Source organism: Balaenoptera musculus, chromosome 11 (assembly GCF_009873245.2).
Source record: "Balaenoptera musculus isolate JJ_BM4_2016_0621 chromosome 11, mBalMus1.pri.v3, whole genome shotgun sequence".
In the NCBI taxonomy this organism is placed as follows: domain Eukaryota; kingdom Metazoa; phylum Chordata; class Mammalia; order Artiodactyla; family Balaenopteridae; genus Balaenoptera; species Balaenoptera musculus.
In genome coordinates this window covers 10,800,920-10,817,334 of record NC_045795.1, presented here as the reverse complement: position 1 = coordinate 10,817,334, position 16,415 = coordinate 10,800,920, and the positions used below count along the sequence as shown (strand labels likewise).

At 42.5% G+C, this 16,415-nt stretch overlaps 1 protein-coding gene across 1 annotated transcript; it reads left to right on the top strand.

Annotated features, from left to right (window-relative positions):
* Nucleotides 1-3,686: 3,686 nt before the first annotated feature.
* On the top strand, nucleotides 3,687-5,046 carry LOC118903040 (F-actin-capping protein subunit alpha-1-like). The gene has a single exon (XM_036867696.1). It carries the CDS (start codon nucleotides 3,687-3,689, stop codon nucleotides 4,569-4,571), a length of 885 nt encoding a protein of 294 aa, XP_036723591.1. The 3' UTR covers nucleotides 4,572-5,046.
* The last annotated feature ends 11,369 nt before the right edge of the window (nucleotides 5,047-16,415 follow it).

Here is a 16,415-nt window from a genome sequence, read left to right as displayed (position 1 = left end):
TTAAATGAATTACTCTGTGTAAAGTGCTTGGAAGAGTATCTATAGCACAAAGTAAGGGCTACATAAGTATTGCTAATATTATTTCTTTTTTTTTAACCAACTTTTTATTTTGAATAAATTTCAAACCTATAGAAAAGTTGCAAAAATATCTATATACTCTTTATCTAAATCCCCCAGTTGTTAACATTTACCTTATTTGCTTTAACTCTCTGGTGTGGTTTGTTTGTTTGTTTGTTACTGGAACATTTGAGTACTAGTTTAACTGTCAGGACACTTCAACCCTACATATGTCTATATATATGGGAATGAGGGCATTCTCCCACATAACCACAGTCTAATCATACAAAATATTATTGATACAATCCTACTTTCTAATATGTAGTCCATGTTCAGTTTTCCTCAGTTGTCCCCATATGTCCTTCATAGCTTTTGAAAAAATCATAATCCAATCAAGGATCAGATGTCACACTTAATTGTTATATCTCTTCAGCCTCTTTAACCTAGAACCATTCACTGAACTTTTTTTTGTCTTTTATGGCATTGGCATTTCTGAGGAATCTAGGCCATTTTTTTGTCTATTGTATCTCAATTTGGATTTGTCTGATTCTTTCCTCATGATTAGATTCAAGTTTAACATTTCTGACAGAAATACTACACAGGTGATGTGGTTTTCTCACTACATCACATCAGGAGGCGCTTGATGTCAGTTTATCCCATTATTCCCATTTGGTTAAGGTGGTGCCTGCCACCTTCCCCTTGGTATTAATAAGTCATCTGTGGTGTCATATTTGAGACTGTGAACGTTCTATTCTCTGGACAGTTTCTCACCCAGTGATTTTAGCATCCACTGATGATTCTCTTATTCTTATTCCACAGTGGGCATGGCACAGTCAACCAGATGAACAGAGAAGATAACTGGTCCAGGGAGAAATTGCCATAGAGTATAATGGGGGCTTCATAGCAGGTCATTAGTCCCACTTAGTAGAAGAGACCATAACCTTTGATATAAATGCACATTTCTCTGACAATTGTTAGCTGAATGACACTGGGTAAAATTCCTTAAACCTAATACTCTGTAAAATGGGAATTATAATTTCCATATCACGAGGTTCATTTGTGGATTGAATACAAAGGGACTGGATGATGATAATGGTGATGATGACAGATGCAGTATCACAGGATGAAGAGCATTAAATTATCAACTAACTTAGTGGCAGTTAGAGAAAGAAAGAATGAAATGGACACAAGAGACAGGATGTAGGGAAAAGGCCTTGCTTCACAACTAATCAGATATGAGAAACGAAAGACACAAGGGAAGCACAATGATTAAATATTGGTTGAATGCTTCCTATGTGCCAGCTATTCTCCAACTGGTACATTTAATCAAAGAGTGATGATGACTCTCCGATTTATGGAAATTATGGCCTTACCTCCTGGGCTTGGACAGATTACAAAGGGCAGAAGTCAGGAGAAGGAGATGAAGAGTTTGATCTTTTTCATACGCCACCTGAATTGCTGGTGATACATCTAGTCTGAAATGTAATGCAGAGCTGGTCATAATCAACATTGGACTGTTCGCACAACAATCTCCTGAGAAACTTATTAAAATTGTAAATTTCTAAGTTAAGCTAACCCTTCAGAGATTCTGATTCTATATGTCTGGGGTGAGGTTTTGGCCCACTGTCAAGGTAGATAAAGTGTTACATGAGCCAAAGAAGTCAGCTCGGGGGTTGAAAGTCGATTTGAGTGTTATCAGATTATAGACAGTAATCGTATACTTGGGTGTGATAGCATTGGCCTGAATCCTCGTTTATAACAAGAAGAATGAGGCAGCAAGGTCTTTTACAGATCAGTTGAGGCATTATGTGCACATTCCTGAATTGACACAGGAATAGCCAGAAAGTTCTGACGCCACCTCCGAGAGCTGCTCTTCAGATCCGTGCTGTCCCTAGGTGGCCTCTAGCCACACGTGATTCAACCAGAGTTAGAGAAGCAAGAGTTGATGGACTTTTAAGACACATTTCTGAGTACTCAGGGTCATTAAACAACAACGACAATTTTTATTATGGAAAATATAAATTGAATTGAATTTACATTTAATTTTAAATGAATTATTTAGCCCATTTCAGGTGTTCAGTAACCACGTGTAACTAGTAGCTGTTAGATGGGACAGCATAGATGTGGAACATTTCCACCACTGCAGAAAGTTCTATGGGACAGCACTGCTGAGGAAGTGTTGATAGCTTGCCAAAAGCCCACTCATAGTACAAAGTAGTTGTCATGGCCTCACTCTAGAGGCCAGGAAAGACAATGTTTAGTGAATAAAGGACGATTTTAGTTGGTCTTCTTGCCCACTGAAGGAGAAAATACTGTAACAGGCAAGGAGGTATTTGATGAAATGAAGAAATGGCATCCGTGTATGTTCATTCCCCTTCTTCGGTGTGGGAAGGGTGAGACGGGAACTGAGCTTCTAAACTCCGTGGCCCCAGGAGCAAAAGCTCCCTATAACATCCTCAAGGGAGTGTTCTAGGATCCACTGTCGGATTCTACTCTCCTCCTGGCCTCCCCCATCTCCAGGCAGCCCAGTTGCCACGATGGTTGGCAGTGCCCGGGTGTGACGCCAGGTGGCTGCACTTCCCCTCTGTGTGCGCTCTGCTGGTCTCCTCTCAGGGTAGTTTGCACCTATCTGCTCTTCTCGCCCTTGCGTGCTGCAGTAGTTAGCTGCTGTTTTGTCCCCTGGAGGAAGCCCATATTGTTCTGTTCCTACCAGAGAAAAAACAAATCAAGAGCAACAAGGAAAAATATGGAGTGTAAGCATGTGTTTCCAGGTCATCAACATGCAAGCAAACATGCATGAAAATGAGTGTTAATTTCCTGCATGATTCAGTGTTTGCAAGACTATCAAGTCATTTCCCATAGGCAGCCCAACAGCCATCACATGGTAATGAATTTCTATTACAGCCATGTATGATGGTTGAACCAGAAAACTAATGAGCAAAGAAATGAACAAAATAATAACAATGGTGATAACAGTAATGATGGTGTAATACTTAACTGGCAAGGCATTTACAACTGGGGTCAATAGGGTAATATAGTTATTTGGGGGCGGTGAGAACAGATCTGATTTTCTCATTTTAACATTTGTGGTTTCTGCTGCCTTTACATTTTTAAAAAATAAAAATTCTCAATGAAAATAGACCCAGCCTAATGATCAAAATGGAAACAAGTTGTATGGATAGTAGTTTGTGCTTTTATTTATGTTCTTCGTATTAGGTTTTAGAGGTCTTTTAACATTTCCGTGGACTGTTCTGCAGAAATTAAAACAGAAAAAGACTCTAGCTGTTTGGAATTTTTGTGTTCAGTATTGAATTATATTCTTCATTACCAATTTTCTCCTTCATACATATGTATCTTTGGGTTTTGCTTTAGTTATCTATAAAACTCATGATGGACTTGTACTTTAACATGGACTAAACCATTTGAAAACAAGACTATTTTAAAGATAAATAGGTATTTCAAAAATTCATTTTATCCTCCTTTAGAAATCACTATTATTTTCTTCTCACTTTTTCTTTCTCTTAGTTATCATCAGATATATTTTAATATCAGATTGAAAGGAGAATTGATCTGGTTTTTACAAGGTAAAAGTACATGATGAATTTAAAACATCTAGAGAGCAGCCCAAGATGGCCAACTTCGAGGATTGGGTGTCAGATGAGGAGAAGGTACGCATAGCTGCTAAATTCATCACTCACACACCCCCAGGGGAATTTAATGAAGTGTTCAACGATGTCCGGCTACTACTTAATAATCACGGTCTCCTCAGGGAAGGGGCAGCACATGTACTTGCCCAGTATAACATGGGTCAATTCATGCCTGTGAAGATAGAAGGATATGAAGATCAGGTCTTAATTACAGAACACGGTGACCTGGGTAATAGCAGATTTTTAGATCCAAGAAACAAAATTTCCTTTAAGTTTGATCACTTACGGAAAGAAGCAAGTGACCCTCAGCCAGAGGAAGTAGATGGAGGTCTGAAGTCTTGGAGAGAATCCTGTGACAGTGCTTTAAGGGCCTGTGTGAAAGATCATTATTCCAACAGCTTCTGTACTGTTCATGCTAAAACTATAGATGGGCAACAGACTGTTATTGAAGAAATGGCATCCATATATGCCATATGTATTGAAAGCCACCAGTTTCAGCCTAAAAACTTCTGGAATGGTCGTTGGAGATCAGAATGGAAGTTCACCATCACACCCTCTACAGCCCAAGTGGTTGGAGTACTTAAGATTCAGGCTCACTGTTATGAAGATGGCAATGTTCAGTTGGTTAGTCATAAAGATGTACAGGATTCAGTAACTGTTTTGAATGAAGTCCAAACTGCCAAGGAGTTTATTAAAATCATAGAGCATGCAGAAAATGAGTATCAGACAGCAATTAGTGAAAACTATCAAACAATGTCAGACACCACGTTCAAGGCCTTGTGCCAGCAACTTCCAGTTACCTGCACCAAAATCGACTGGAACAAGATACTCAGCTACAAGATTGGCAAAGAAATGCAGAATGCTTAAAGGCTGAATGTAGGATTCTTCAGTACATGGAAAGAAAGGATTCAATGTGTGGTCATATGATAAATAAGTGATTTATAAACAAGAGTGATATTTTTCTAGGGCTTTCAAAGTTAACAGGTTTTCTAGCCTCATGGAATACTGTTGAACTTATAGCATTGTCTTGATTCTTTTGTGTTTTCTGCCTTGTAATTTTCTGTTTTCACTATATCTACTTGTAAATCTTTTTTTTTTTTTTTTTTTAATTCTGCCACATTTAATGATGGAGAGAGATATCTATCCTGGAGTCATTTTACTATTTAGAAAATTTTCCTAGCCATGAAGCCCTGTTACTGACATAAACAGGTAATATGTTCAGTACTTTTCTACCCCATCCTTCAAAGCACTTCTGGTACTTCACTGGTTTTTACTGATCAACCAACAGCTAAAGAGGCTATGCTACAAACTATAGCTGAATGGAAGACACATTCATTCTTCTCCCTCCGATTGCTTTGATCATCATTTATAACATCTCATAACTATAGTCTCAAACGTTTGGATTGGGGCTTTTCAGGTCCTTTTTGGAGGCAAAGGAAGTTTTCTGGAAATTCCAGTGTAGCCAGCTTCTCTGGGGAAGTTGTTTTTAAATCCAAAGACTTGAACCACATTCCCTACAAATGAATGTGTTTGCTTTTTTCCCTTCCCTCATTGTCTCCTTCCCATCTAGTACCATTATAGTTATAGACATGTGCATTTTTAGAAGAGTTTTACCCATTTATTATTATTTTTTTTAATATTCAAAAACTGCTGACATACTAGAGATAGAGTATAAAACTTGAAAAAATGCAGATGTTGAAGGAATAATAGTTATCCTGTGCTTTAATACTTTGTGGCAGGATTGTACTATAAGCGAATGAATCAAACAACTATGTTAATCACAAACAAAAACTAAAAATGAACCGAAGTGAAAAGGACAACATTCAGACAGTATCTTTCTATTACAACCTGTTATTTAAGGGAATACTAGTGATTTGTTCTAAATAGGTTGTAAAACTTTTTCCAAATTACTCTTCCTCACTCCTGCCTGCCAACTCAAATGTTAACTGTGATATAGCAACCCTTCCCAGGTTTATTGGCAGGTACAGGTGTGATCTCAGAATGCACAGGTAACATAGATATGATATGACAGTTGGTAATGGAGGATTCATTTACATTGTTTACACTTCGATGACCAGGCCTTAAGAGAAGGTCAGTTTTTTAAAAACCAAGTAGTGTCTTCCTCCAAATACATGTCAAAAGAAGAGTTTGTGTTTCAGCTTTGTTTTTGCTCGGTAATACAGTCAAGCAAGAGTTTATTTCCAAGTGACCCGTTGAGCTGTGTAAGCATTTTTGTTTATTTCAAATAAAATATATTTGTATAATTTGTCATTCATACTATCCATCCGTACCACACTATCCTCTGTATCAGGTAGACCAATAGAAATATACCTGTTCTGTTCTTTAAAAAAAAATAATAAAAAATAAAACTAAAAGAGAATTCTAAATAACGTAAATTGAGTTCAATGTTTAGTTAGCAATTTTTCTTGAAAAGTTGTGTCAGTTCATGCTCATTTTCTTTAATGGAGTGTTGTTAGTTATCTCATTTTAGGTAAATATTCTCTAGCAGGTTTCAGCCAGAACAAATATTTACAGTTAAACCCTCAACTCCAGAAAATGGCTTTGCATGTGTGCTGGGGGGGAGGGTTAAATGCAAAGGCTGACTTTGTCTTCTCTTTAGACAAGCCACCACAATAAATCATTCAAAGACACTCAAACGGATGTGTATTGGAGGAATGCTCACCTCCGTGAAGCTAAGGTAGAGGGTTAAAAGGCTATGCAGGCTATGACACCACGTAACTAATGGGCACACTTTTCACAGACAGAAGGGCCATGCTTTAGTCATCGTGGTAAATCTGTAGTGACAGACGTTTGTTCTATATTTGTGAATGACCTGATTTGGCATGCATGCGGCTCGTTCTACTGACAATAATGGTAACATGGTGTGAGGGAGAGAGGAAAGAAAGGAGGAGGAACAGGGGGAGGAGGTGAGGTAGAGGGAGGAGAGAGACCCAGGCGGACGGAGAGGGAGAAGGGGAAAGGAGTTTTAAACAGCTGAAGATCATGAGCATCTAAGGGTGACTCTAAGGAAACCTGCCTTTAGTAGATGGTTATTTTAATTTGGGAGCAAGTCTTACATTCATTCCTAATCGATTTGGAGAGGATCACCTTCCCTTCCTCCATGCCCCCTCCCTCTTCTTTCACTCCTCTCCCCGACAGTCTCTGGGGAAGATAGATATTTGTCAGACGGTAACAACGGATGCTTCTGTCTCAAGGAATCCCTTGTAATTTGCAAAACTTGCCTGGCCTTCCACCCTTTGCTGCAGTCCTGCTACCCCTTCAGCTAGGAAAGAAGCTGGCCCCAAGTGATGAAAAGAATGAAGGGCTGCCAAGAATTATTGACGTCTGCCCTGACTAGCCAATCCAAAGTGTGGCCCTCCCCCATCATTCTCCAGCACAACACTTACTATCACCTGAAACTATCTTACTGATTTCTTCGCAGTTGTTTAATTAACCAACTAGGATGCAAGCTCCATGCAAATAGGGACACTGTCTTATTCACCACTTCTTCTTTAGTGAAGAATATGTATGTTCTTTATCTTATTTGTATTCTCATTATAAAATAAATGCTTGAGGAGTATTCAGTGAATCTATACAGATATTTTTCTATGTTGAGTTCTTTCAGTTTGTAAACAGTAGAGACATACTGGGGTTACCTCAGTGAGTGGGTGTTTATAAGGGCCACACAAGCAAGCGAGGGCTCAGGAAACTCTCCTGGAAACTCCACTGGGAAATGGAGCGTGGATCTCACTATTTAGGATCCATTTGGAGCTTTATAACCCGATAGCCCCTCTGAGGACACAGCATCTATCTGCTCACTTCTGCTCAGATCAGGCAGCCCTCCCTCTCTGCTCCAGGGCTCTGCCATGTCAGTGAAACAGCTGCACTGGCTCCCCGGTTCCACTGGTCTGGACTCTTCAGCATCATCAACTCTCTGTGAGTTCTGAAGTCAAACTCCTCCAGAAAGGGTTTGAATGATTTGCCTAATCACTACACAGTATAAGGAACCCCTTTGGGGAAAAACTGCCTTGAAACCAGCACTCAGAGGTTCCTTACCAGGGGAGCACATCAGAAGCAACTGTACAGCTTTTTCAAAATACACTTCCAGGGGACCCGCTGATATGTAATAAATTAAAATCTCCATCTGATATTGAACTGGACATCTGATATTTTGAAAAGTCTCTCCAGGTAATCCTGTTGTGCCTCTCTGGACCACAGCCAGTGCCATTGATGATTGCCTTTGGGCCAGGGGCTCATCTTTAGTCCAGTCAACTATGCCCAGGGAGGTGGAATTCCTGGTACAAAGGGCAGGGAGTGAGCATGGCACACACTCCGAAGTCCCTAGTATCCTTTCACATACCCCGTCTACCTTTCCATTTATCTGTCCATCTTTCCTCCTGTCTACCTATATATTTATCTTCCTAGGTATGATTCTTAGATATTGGATCTTGATTCTAATATCCTTCTCCTTTTCCTTCAGAAACACTTATAAGGATTGATCAAGAAGACAAGTTAGAGCAGTTCTGAAAACTGGAAACAGAACAGTTGTGATTATAGAGAACAGAGCCCATAACTCTAGATTCCATTTCAGAATTAGAATTTAGCTTCTTAAAATAATAATCCTTTATTCCATAGTCTTTCTCATTCACAGTCCTTCCAAGGTGGGGATACCTGGAAAGGAATTTATTCTTCTGGGTCACATGAGGGCAGCCCACTGAATTACTTATGAAATATAACTGCTGCTTATTTCCTTTATAACAACAATGACAACAAACAGAGGTGAAGAAGGAGGAGGAGAAGGAAAACAACATCAAGCATGGACCAATTTCCATGGCTGACATCAGGAGGCCCTTGGGAAAGAATGGGCTAGCAAAAAGTGAGGAAGACTCGGCAATAATTTAGTCAATATAATGTGTACTGAGCTCCAATTTGTATCGTGTGTAAAAGAAATAGAAGATACTGCCCTGCCTTCACTGAGCTGACAACCCAATAAGAGAGACACATGGAAAGGAGCTACAATATTAAATAGGGTAATGTATATAAAGAACCTAAGACTACTGTATGATCTCAAAAGATGCTAGTTCCCTTTCATCTGAAACAAAGAAGCTGGTTAAACAATAGCTGTGTGTATCAGACTTACCTAACTTCCCTTCCAATTTCCTCCTCCCTTGCCTGCCTCTGCTTGATTTTCCAAGCTCCCTTGCAGCTAAGGTGACCATATGACACAGGAGAAATCTGCTGGCATTGCCTCTACCCTTTTGTACTGGGTTGAATGGTGTCCCCAAATAATCCATGTCTACCATAACTACAACCTTATTTGGAAAATGGGTCTTTGCAGATGTAATCAAGTTAAGATGAGGGCTTACTGATTTAGGATAGGTCCTAAATCTAATATGACTGATGTCCTTATAAGAAGATGGAAATTTGGACACACAGTTGCAGACACACAGGGGAGAAGGCCATTTGAAGATGGAGGCAGAGCTTGGAGTGATGTATCTACAAGCCAAGGAAAACCAAGGATTGCTGGCAACCCCAGAAGCTGGAAGAAGCAAGGAAGGATTCTTCCCTAGAGCCTTCAGGGGGCGGACGGCCCTGCTCACACCTTAATTTTGGACTTCCAGCCTCCAGAACTGTGAGAGAATAAATGTCTATTGTTTTAAGCCACCCAGTTTGTGGTACTTTGTTACATTGGCTCTAGAAAACTTCTTTCTTCTTCATAGAAAGAGGATATGATTCCTTGAGGAACAGCAGACATCTTATGAGCATAAGGACAGAAGCCATATGCTAAATAAGCCTGGTAGACCAGAAAGACAGTAAACCTGCCACCTTGGGGCAAGTTCCCTCGACTTGAGATAAATAAATCTTAGATGATTCAGTTGTCACTCAGGATTTCCATTAAGGGAGGTACATTTCTGACTAAGGCACTATGGTCAAGAGGAAACTGACATAAGAGTAACTGAGTTGACGTCTCAGCCAGTTGTTATGTAGATGGGTGGCCCTGGGCAAGTTGTAAAAACTTCTTGAACTTCATTTTATTCCTCTGTAAAATAGAAACAATAATATGTACCTGGGTTTTTTAAATGAGATATTTTATGAGGAAAGCCAGGGGTCATCAACAGGGCAGGGGAAAGCTAATACAAATTACCTAGACTGTGGAATCTCCCAAGGTGCCTGGATCCTGTCTGTTGCCTATCAATACAAAACGCTATATGGAGACCATTTCCCACCCACCCCCCTGCCCCATGCTTGCTGGCGGGGACTTCCCCCTATTTTTTTAGTAGGAAAGCAGCTCTTGACAGCCCTGGTAAAATATAAAGAAAGTACCTTGTAAAATATAAAGAACCATACCAACATTGAGGATATTTAAGTACAAATTAAATAGCTCCATCACATAACTTATATAAGAAGTATTACTGGGATGAAGGGCTCCAGGTGCCCTCATCCAACAGTAGAGAGCAGAGGTGATTTTTTCAAGTTCTATCTGGGGTAGTCCTACCCCACAAACTTCCTGAACCATGCCTTTCTTGCCCAAAGTATGTCCTTCCCATCCAGAACCGTCCTTTAGTTATGAGCAAATACAAGACAGGAGCTAACAGCCTGTGTTGTCGACACTTCCTAGTCAGAAAGCAGCAGATAGATAAGAATGAAACTTGTTCCAAAGGCCACGGGCCCTGATGTAATGGAACGGCAAATTCAAGGGAGGCCACAGAAGCCCACCACTGCTGCCTGGACATCCGAGGTGGTAGCTGGGCTTTCTCAGAGGGACACACGAAGAGACTCTATCTCACCCCACTTCCCACTCGGCAGAAGGGCCTCTCCATGAACACCCTCAATTTCTAAAGGGCTGGAGCTTCCCAAGGTTCAGAGCATTGAGACCAGGTCCAGGTGGGCCCTGTGGTCCCAGCTCCATCAGTTGCCTCGTTCCTCGCAGAATTCAATCAAAACCACCTGTTTGCAGATTCGAGTCTCCACAGTGGCCGGCCCCGGTCTGTCTTTTCCACTTCCTGCCACCCTCTCACACCCTCTCGCCACTCTGGAGCTAAGTGAATACGGTTTTCCAAATATAGTTTTGCAGCCAGTGTGTTAGGCCTTCTAATGAGCCACGGTAATTGCTTCTGCTATTTTCCAAAATGGAAATCAACCTCGGAAGAGCAGCTGGGTTGTTGTAATGTTCTCCTCCCTCCGATTACATCCCCCCTCCCTACAAGTCAGTCAGGCTCCAGCCTTGACTGCTTCATCTGTGAGCGGGGCCTGTGGGACATGCATGAGGAATGTGCTGATGGCGGCACAGGCGGGGAGACGGAATAGGCGAGCTATTGTGTCTTTATTACATTTGAGGGAGTAGGGAAGGAGGAGGTGGGAGGGAAAGATCTGCTTCTACTTTTGATTTCTAAGATATTCTGTTACGTGTTGTGCTTTTCGATGTATCTGAAAAGATAACCAGGGTTTTAGATGACAGAGCAAAGATGTTTCCGCCCTCCTTCTTTTTTTCAAGAATTGCTCCGAAACAGCACAGAGAACAAGAAACAGAAACACGAGCCCCGTATTCGTTAAGGGCAGGAGACATCTGTAATCTGGAACCACAATATATGGAGATGAGAAACAGATGGAGGAATGGTAAGGTGCTTCGTAGATAGATGTACGGCAAGTTAAACCTGAGCGCCCAGCGGGGTCACCATTGCAAATCAAGCTGATTCACTCTGCAGAACACGGGACTTCCCGGGCCCACAGACGGCAGTGGCCAGGAGTGAGCATGGCCCTGCAGACAGTCCCTGTGGGAGGAAGGTAATAATACCAGCTACCATTTGTGATGTGCTTATTGGTGCCTGGCTCTTTACATTCTCTCCTGCAGTCCTCACGATAGCAAAACGTACTGGTGTCCCCATTTTGTAGATGCAAACATTAAAGCTCAGAAGGATAAAATCATTTGTCCCAGACAACAGAGAAAAAGATTCTAAACCAATGGAGGCTTAATTCCAAAGCCTTACCATCAGAACCCCACCTCTCCATGTGAAACTGAGGCAGGGGTCCCAGCTGTAGCTACGTTGACTATGTGGCCGGGCCGTCGTATGGCTGGTGGGGTTGAGAGCGGGCACTGGGCAGGGCCGCTGCTGTCTGACGTCCGGCCCTACTGCGTGGCTCGTCCATTTTGCTGAAGCTACCCTGTTGTTTTGAAAATTCCTATAGAAACAGAAGTGTCCCCACCTCCCCTTCAATAGCATCTGGTCTGGGGGGACCCTCCTCCTGGAATGGGGGTTAGACCTAGAAAGTGAGTTCTTCGAGGTCCGCGGTAGCCAAGGGTCCACCAAACACACTGTCCTGGGTCCTGGGGGGGGGCGGGCTAACCCCTTCCTGCGCCCTCCTGTTTGCTGCAGGCCTGCTGCCTTTCCTGCACCACCCAGAACAGGTGCCCGTCCCACCGCAGCGTCCCGCCCCTCCCCTCTACCATCGGGTCCACTGGTCGCCAATCGCACACACGTCTGGGTGAATCTCGGTCATGAGGAAACCAAGCATCCCGTGTCAGAACCTTAAAATAAAGTCTGCAGACACGTGATGAGAGTCTACTCTGTAAGCGGTCACTGCGTAGGCACTTCAGAGGTGAGAAAGACAAAGGGCGTGGTGTCTGCCGTCAAGAATCCATAACCAGCTGGAGCTTCTAGCATCAGCCCCAGAAAAGGGAACGGAAAATACCAGGCTGCGTGCGGTCAAGAGCTGGTGGAGAGGTTCTCGGGCTTAGGGAAGTTGTTCTCATGGTCTGTTATCTCCGGCTCTTCCATTAAATTGTGAACGCTTTGAAGGGAGGTGGTTTTTCTTTCCCCCAGGCCATAGCAGTGTGTGGGTAAGCATTTGTTCAGTAAGCATGTTTTGAATGAATGGAGGAAGGAAGGAAGGGAGGGAGGGAGGGAGGGAGGAATCCGTATGTTCAGAGGAAGGAGTACTGCACAGACCTGGAGTATCAGGGAGGGCGTCAATGAGGAGGTGCGTCTGCAGCCAGGCAGAAGGTTTGTCATCCAGTGGCTCCACGTTACCAGTGGAAACTTCCAAAGGACAAGACAGTCCCAGAAAGAGACTGACTTGAGAGTAAGCCCAGAAAGCAGGCTTGTGGCAGTGAGCTCTGGGGAGACTGATGGAGACTAATGGATGTCATGGGGACACCAAAACAGAGCCTTTCCAGGAAGCAAGTAAAAAGTCAGCTGTAAGTAAAAGAAGTATCTAGAAACAGATATATGTTCTGACCCAGATGTTGCCACTGACTCTCAATTCCTATCTTTCAAAGACAAGGCAACTTTTATGATGCATTTATTTTTACTTCTGTCAGTCAGCCTGCTCATGCCCCAGGCGGCTGCAACAGTCTGTACCTACCATCAAAGGCTATTCAACAAAGTGTGAAATTCTTGCTGGCATTGAATGCCTCAGAGTCATGGGTTCCTGTTTGCCACTTATGATGACATCCAGCAGTCAGGACCAGTACAAACTAACTTCTGCCCATGCTACTAACAGATAAATTGAATCGATGGTTATCCCTTCATTCAAAAAACATTTACGAGCCTGTACCGTATGGTTCGGCAAAGTCCTAGGCGGCAAACTGAGCACTGGAGATTGAACGGGGCGGGTAAATAGACAGGGTTTCTGCTCCGTGGACTCTGGGTCTGGTATCTGCACAGATGTTCAGTTCCTTTCCTAGCTGATGCTGCTTCCAGGCCCTGGGTCAGGAAACTACAACCTGGAGGTCAAATTCAGCTCACCACTTGTTTTTGTACAGCCCTCTCAAGCTAAGAATTTTTTTTTCCTTTTTTAAGTGGTTGGAAAAAGCCAAAAGAAAAATAATATTTTGTGACACATGAAAATGACATGAAATTTAAATTTCAGTGTCCATAACCAAAGTTTTCTTGGAACACGGCCACGCTGGCTGGTTTATGTGCTGTCTACAGCTGCGTTCGTGCTACAGCAGAGTCATTGCCACAGAGCGTATGGCCACAAAGCTGAAAGGTTTTACTATTTGATTTTTTATAGAAAAAGTTTTCTGACCCCTGTTCTAAGCTAACTTTCTCAAAAATGCACTCCATAAAACACTACTTCTGAGGATATTAATGTGTTAGATTTTTTTAAAAAAAGATTTCCATTGTCAGTATATTAAAAGTTTCTCTACTCAACATTTTCTCTAATCTGGCCAAAGTACACCCTCTAAGACACAGGATGTGGAGGTCTCCAAACCTGTTCATACATTTGTTTACTTCCAGAGAATCTCATAATGCAGGCGGTTGTGCACAGCACTCTTTGGGAAATACTTATCTAAACAGAGTTCTTACTCATAGGCTTTATTTGTGTTATTTCTGAAACCAGTCGCCAAAAACCAAAGCAGTGTCATTGCTGGAGAAGTAAGACTTTCCTACCCAGATCTGAAGCCCCTTCCTCTTACGCATAGCCTGATTGTTCTGAAGCCTCCCAGTTTGATTCCAGCTGAAGGATTAATCTCTACCTATCACACTTAGAGTTTCCATATGCGTCCTGAAATGAAAACTTGTGGGGAAGATCCCAATCCCCTAGCTGTCGGTTATCTTGCCGACAAGCTGCTCTTGATTTATTCTGTAACCACACACTGATTCATCCACATATGTGTGCATAAGGGTCTCAGGAAGAGCCCAGGATGGGTCAGCTGGGGCCCCAACACTCTGGGACACATCTGGAGAACTGAAGGTTATCTGCACAGGGGCTGAGAAGCCTCCAGGGAGAGCATTAAGGGAGAAATAAGCCAGGCATAATGACTTTGACTCAGTAAAAAAGTCTTCACCCTTCTAGGGGAGGGCAGTTCTGAGGATCATGTGATCTCTGTCACATAGGTGCATCCCCTGCTTTGATACCCGCCTGCTTGAGTCCTGTGAAGAGGTGGCAATGGGGAAAGGGTGTAAATAAAAACTGAAAGAGGTGTTTCTTGACATTCTTAAAATCGTGAGGCCTGAGTGATACTGCTTCGAAACTGAAGAAGGCGTGCTTCCCGCCATGCCGCGAGGCGTTGGTCTGGTAAGTGCTCATGGCATTGGGGGTGCTGCTGCCCAGGAGAGAGGGCCAAGCGGTAGCACAGCCTCCTGGGGGCGCTGTGGGCACTGGAGAAGCCGCAGAGCCCCACCTGCTCCTCAGAACAGTGATAGATGGTGTGGAACCACCAACCAGCAAGAGACAACCTTGCCTGGAGCAGTGGATGCGATGGCCACCGGCAGGTGTTCTGGTGTCCAGTGGCAGAAGAAGCCTCTGCTCTTCCAGAGGATTAGCAGCAGAAGGGCAGCTGCATCTCCTAGAGCACAAACGAGACTATCTACTCTCCCTCCCAGGAGGGTGGGTACCAGGAATCCTTGGGGCTAGTGGGCATGGGGCTGCCATTCTGTGTCAGGCTCATGACCAGTGAGCTTGCGACCTTTGATCTCACTTCTAGTCTCAGAAGGTGCATGGGGGAAATTTGGATTTCTTCTATCCACTAACAGAAACACACATAATCTCACACACTTGCATGTATTCCTATCAAGACGTGCTATGAATGTAAAGCTCACAGGTACCCAAGCTGTGCTTGTATATGAAGCCATACATTGTTAAAATGAGGTGGGAATGGGTGAGAGTTAGGTGGAGGGTTTAAGTGGTTGAGTCTTGGGGTTGGGGGTCTCGCCATCCCTGCTTCATCCAGAGAGCTCTACTTTTATCTGTTATATGCACTGTGCTTCTACCTAAAGATTTCTTTTAAGAAAGGTTTTTGTGGCAAAGCAAAGAGCTGTGAAAAACCCACTTGATATAATCCAACACTCTTATAAATGAGGAAATGGGGACACAGAGGGGTTAAATGACTCATCTGAGTTCATGAAGACAAAAGTATTGGATTAAGGGCTCAAGTCCAATGTTTTTGTTTTGTTTTGTTTTCCTATTACACCTTGCAGAGAATGAAGGAATATACACTAAAACAATGAAGTCTGGATATTTTACAGAACTTCATGTGTTTCGTAGTTTTAGTGGTCAGAGGTTTGAGAACCGCCTTATTAGATCTTTTAATTTTTCTAGCTATGATTTTATAGCAAGAAAAATATTAGCTATGGGGGCAAAAATGTAGATTAAATTAATACAGTTATGTATCAAATGACCACAGTTAATACAATTTTCAATTCAACTCTAAAGTTGAATTAAAGTCTACTTAGACATGTTGTACTAATCAGAAATATATAACAAAATGAGATCATTGTGTTTTAGAAAGGGCCTTGAAGAACAATGGCCCAATTTTCTAAGCACAGAAGGAGACAAAAAAGATGACAAGAAAGTTGGTGAAGAAGTTCATGAGTAAATGTAAAGAGAATAGAATTATTCACTCTGGAGAAAAAAAGGCAAAAGAAGCTAACCATTTCCTGGGGCATAAAGGATCTCTTAACTGAAGTGCGCTCCTTTTCTCAGCCACAAGGAGGACAGAGTAAGAGTGGACATTTAGAAAGACCGTGGGAGCTTCAAGGTGGTATAGAGTCTGTAGAGTAGCTTTGAGGTTCTCCAGGCCATGCAGAGCTATAAAGATCAGAGGTAGTGCACGTTTAGTGATCATTCCAGGCAAGAAATGATAGCTGGATGACTCATGGTCTCTTATTATTTCAGAAAATATCAAGTGTCACCATATGGTGGAGGCTAGAGGTAATTCATCCAGGAGGTGTAGGGGTAGGAAGCAGGAAGTTGAGGCACCACTTT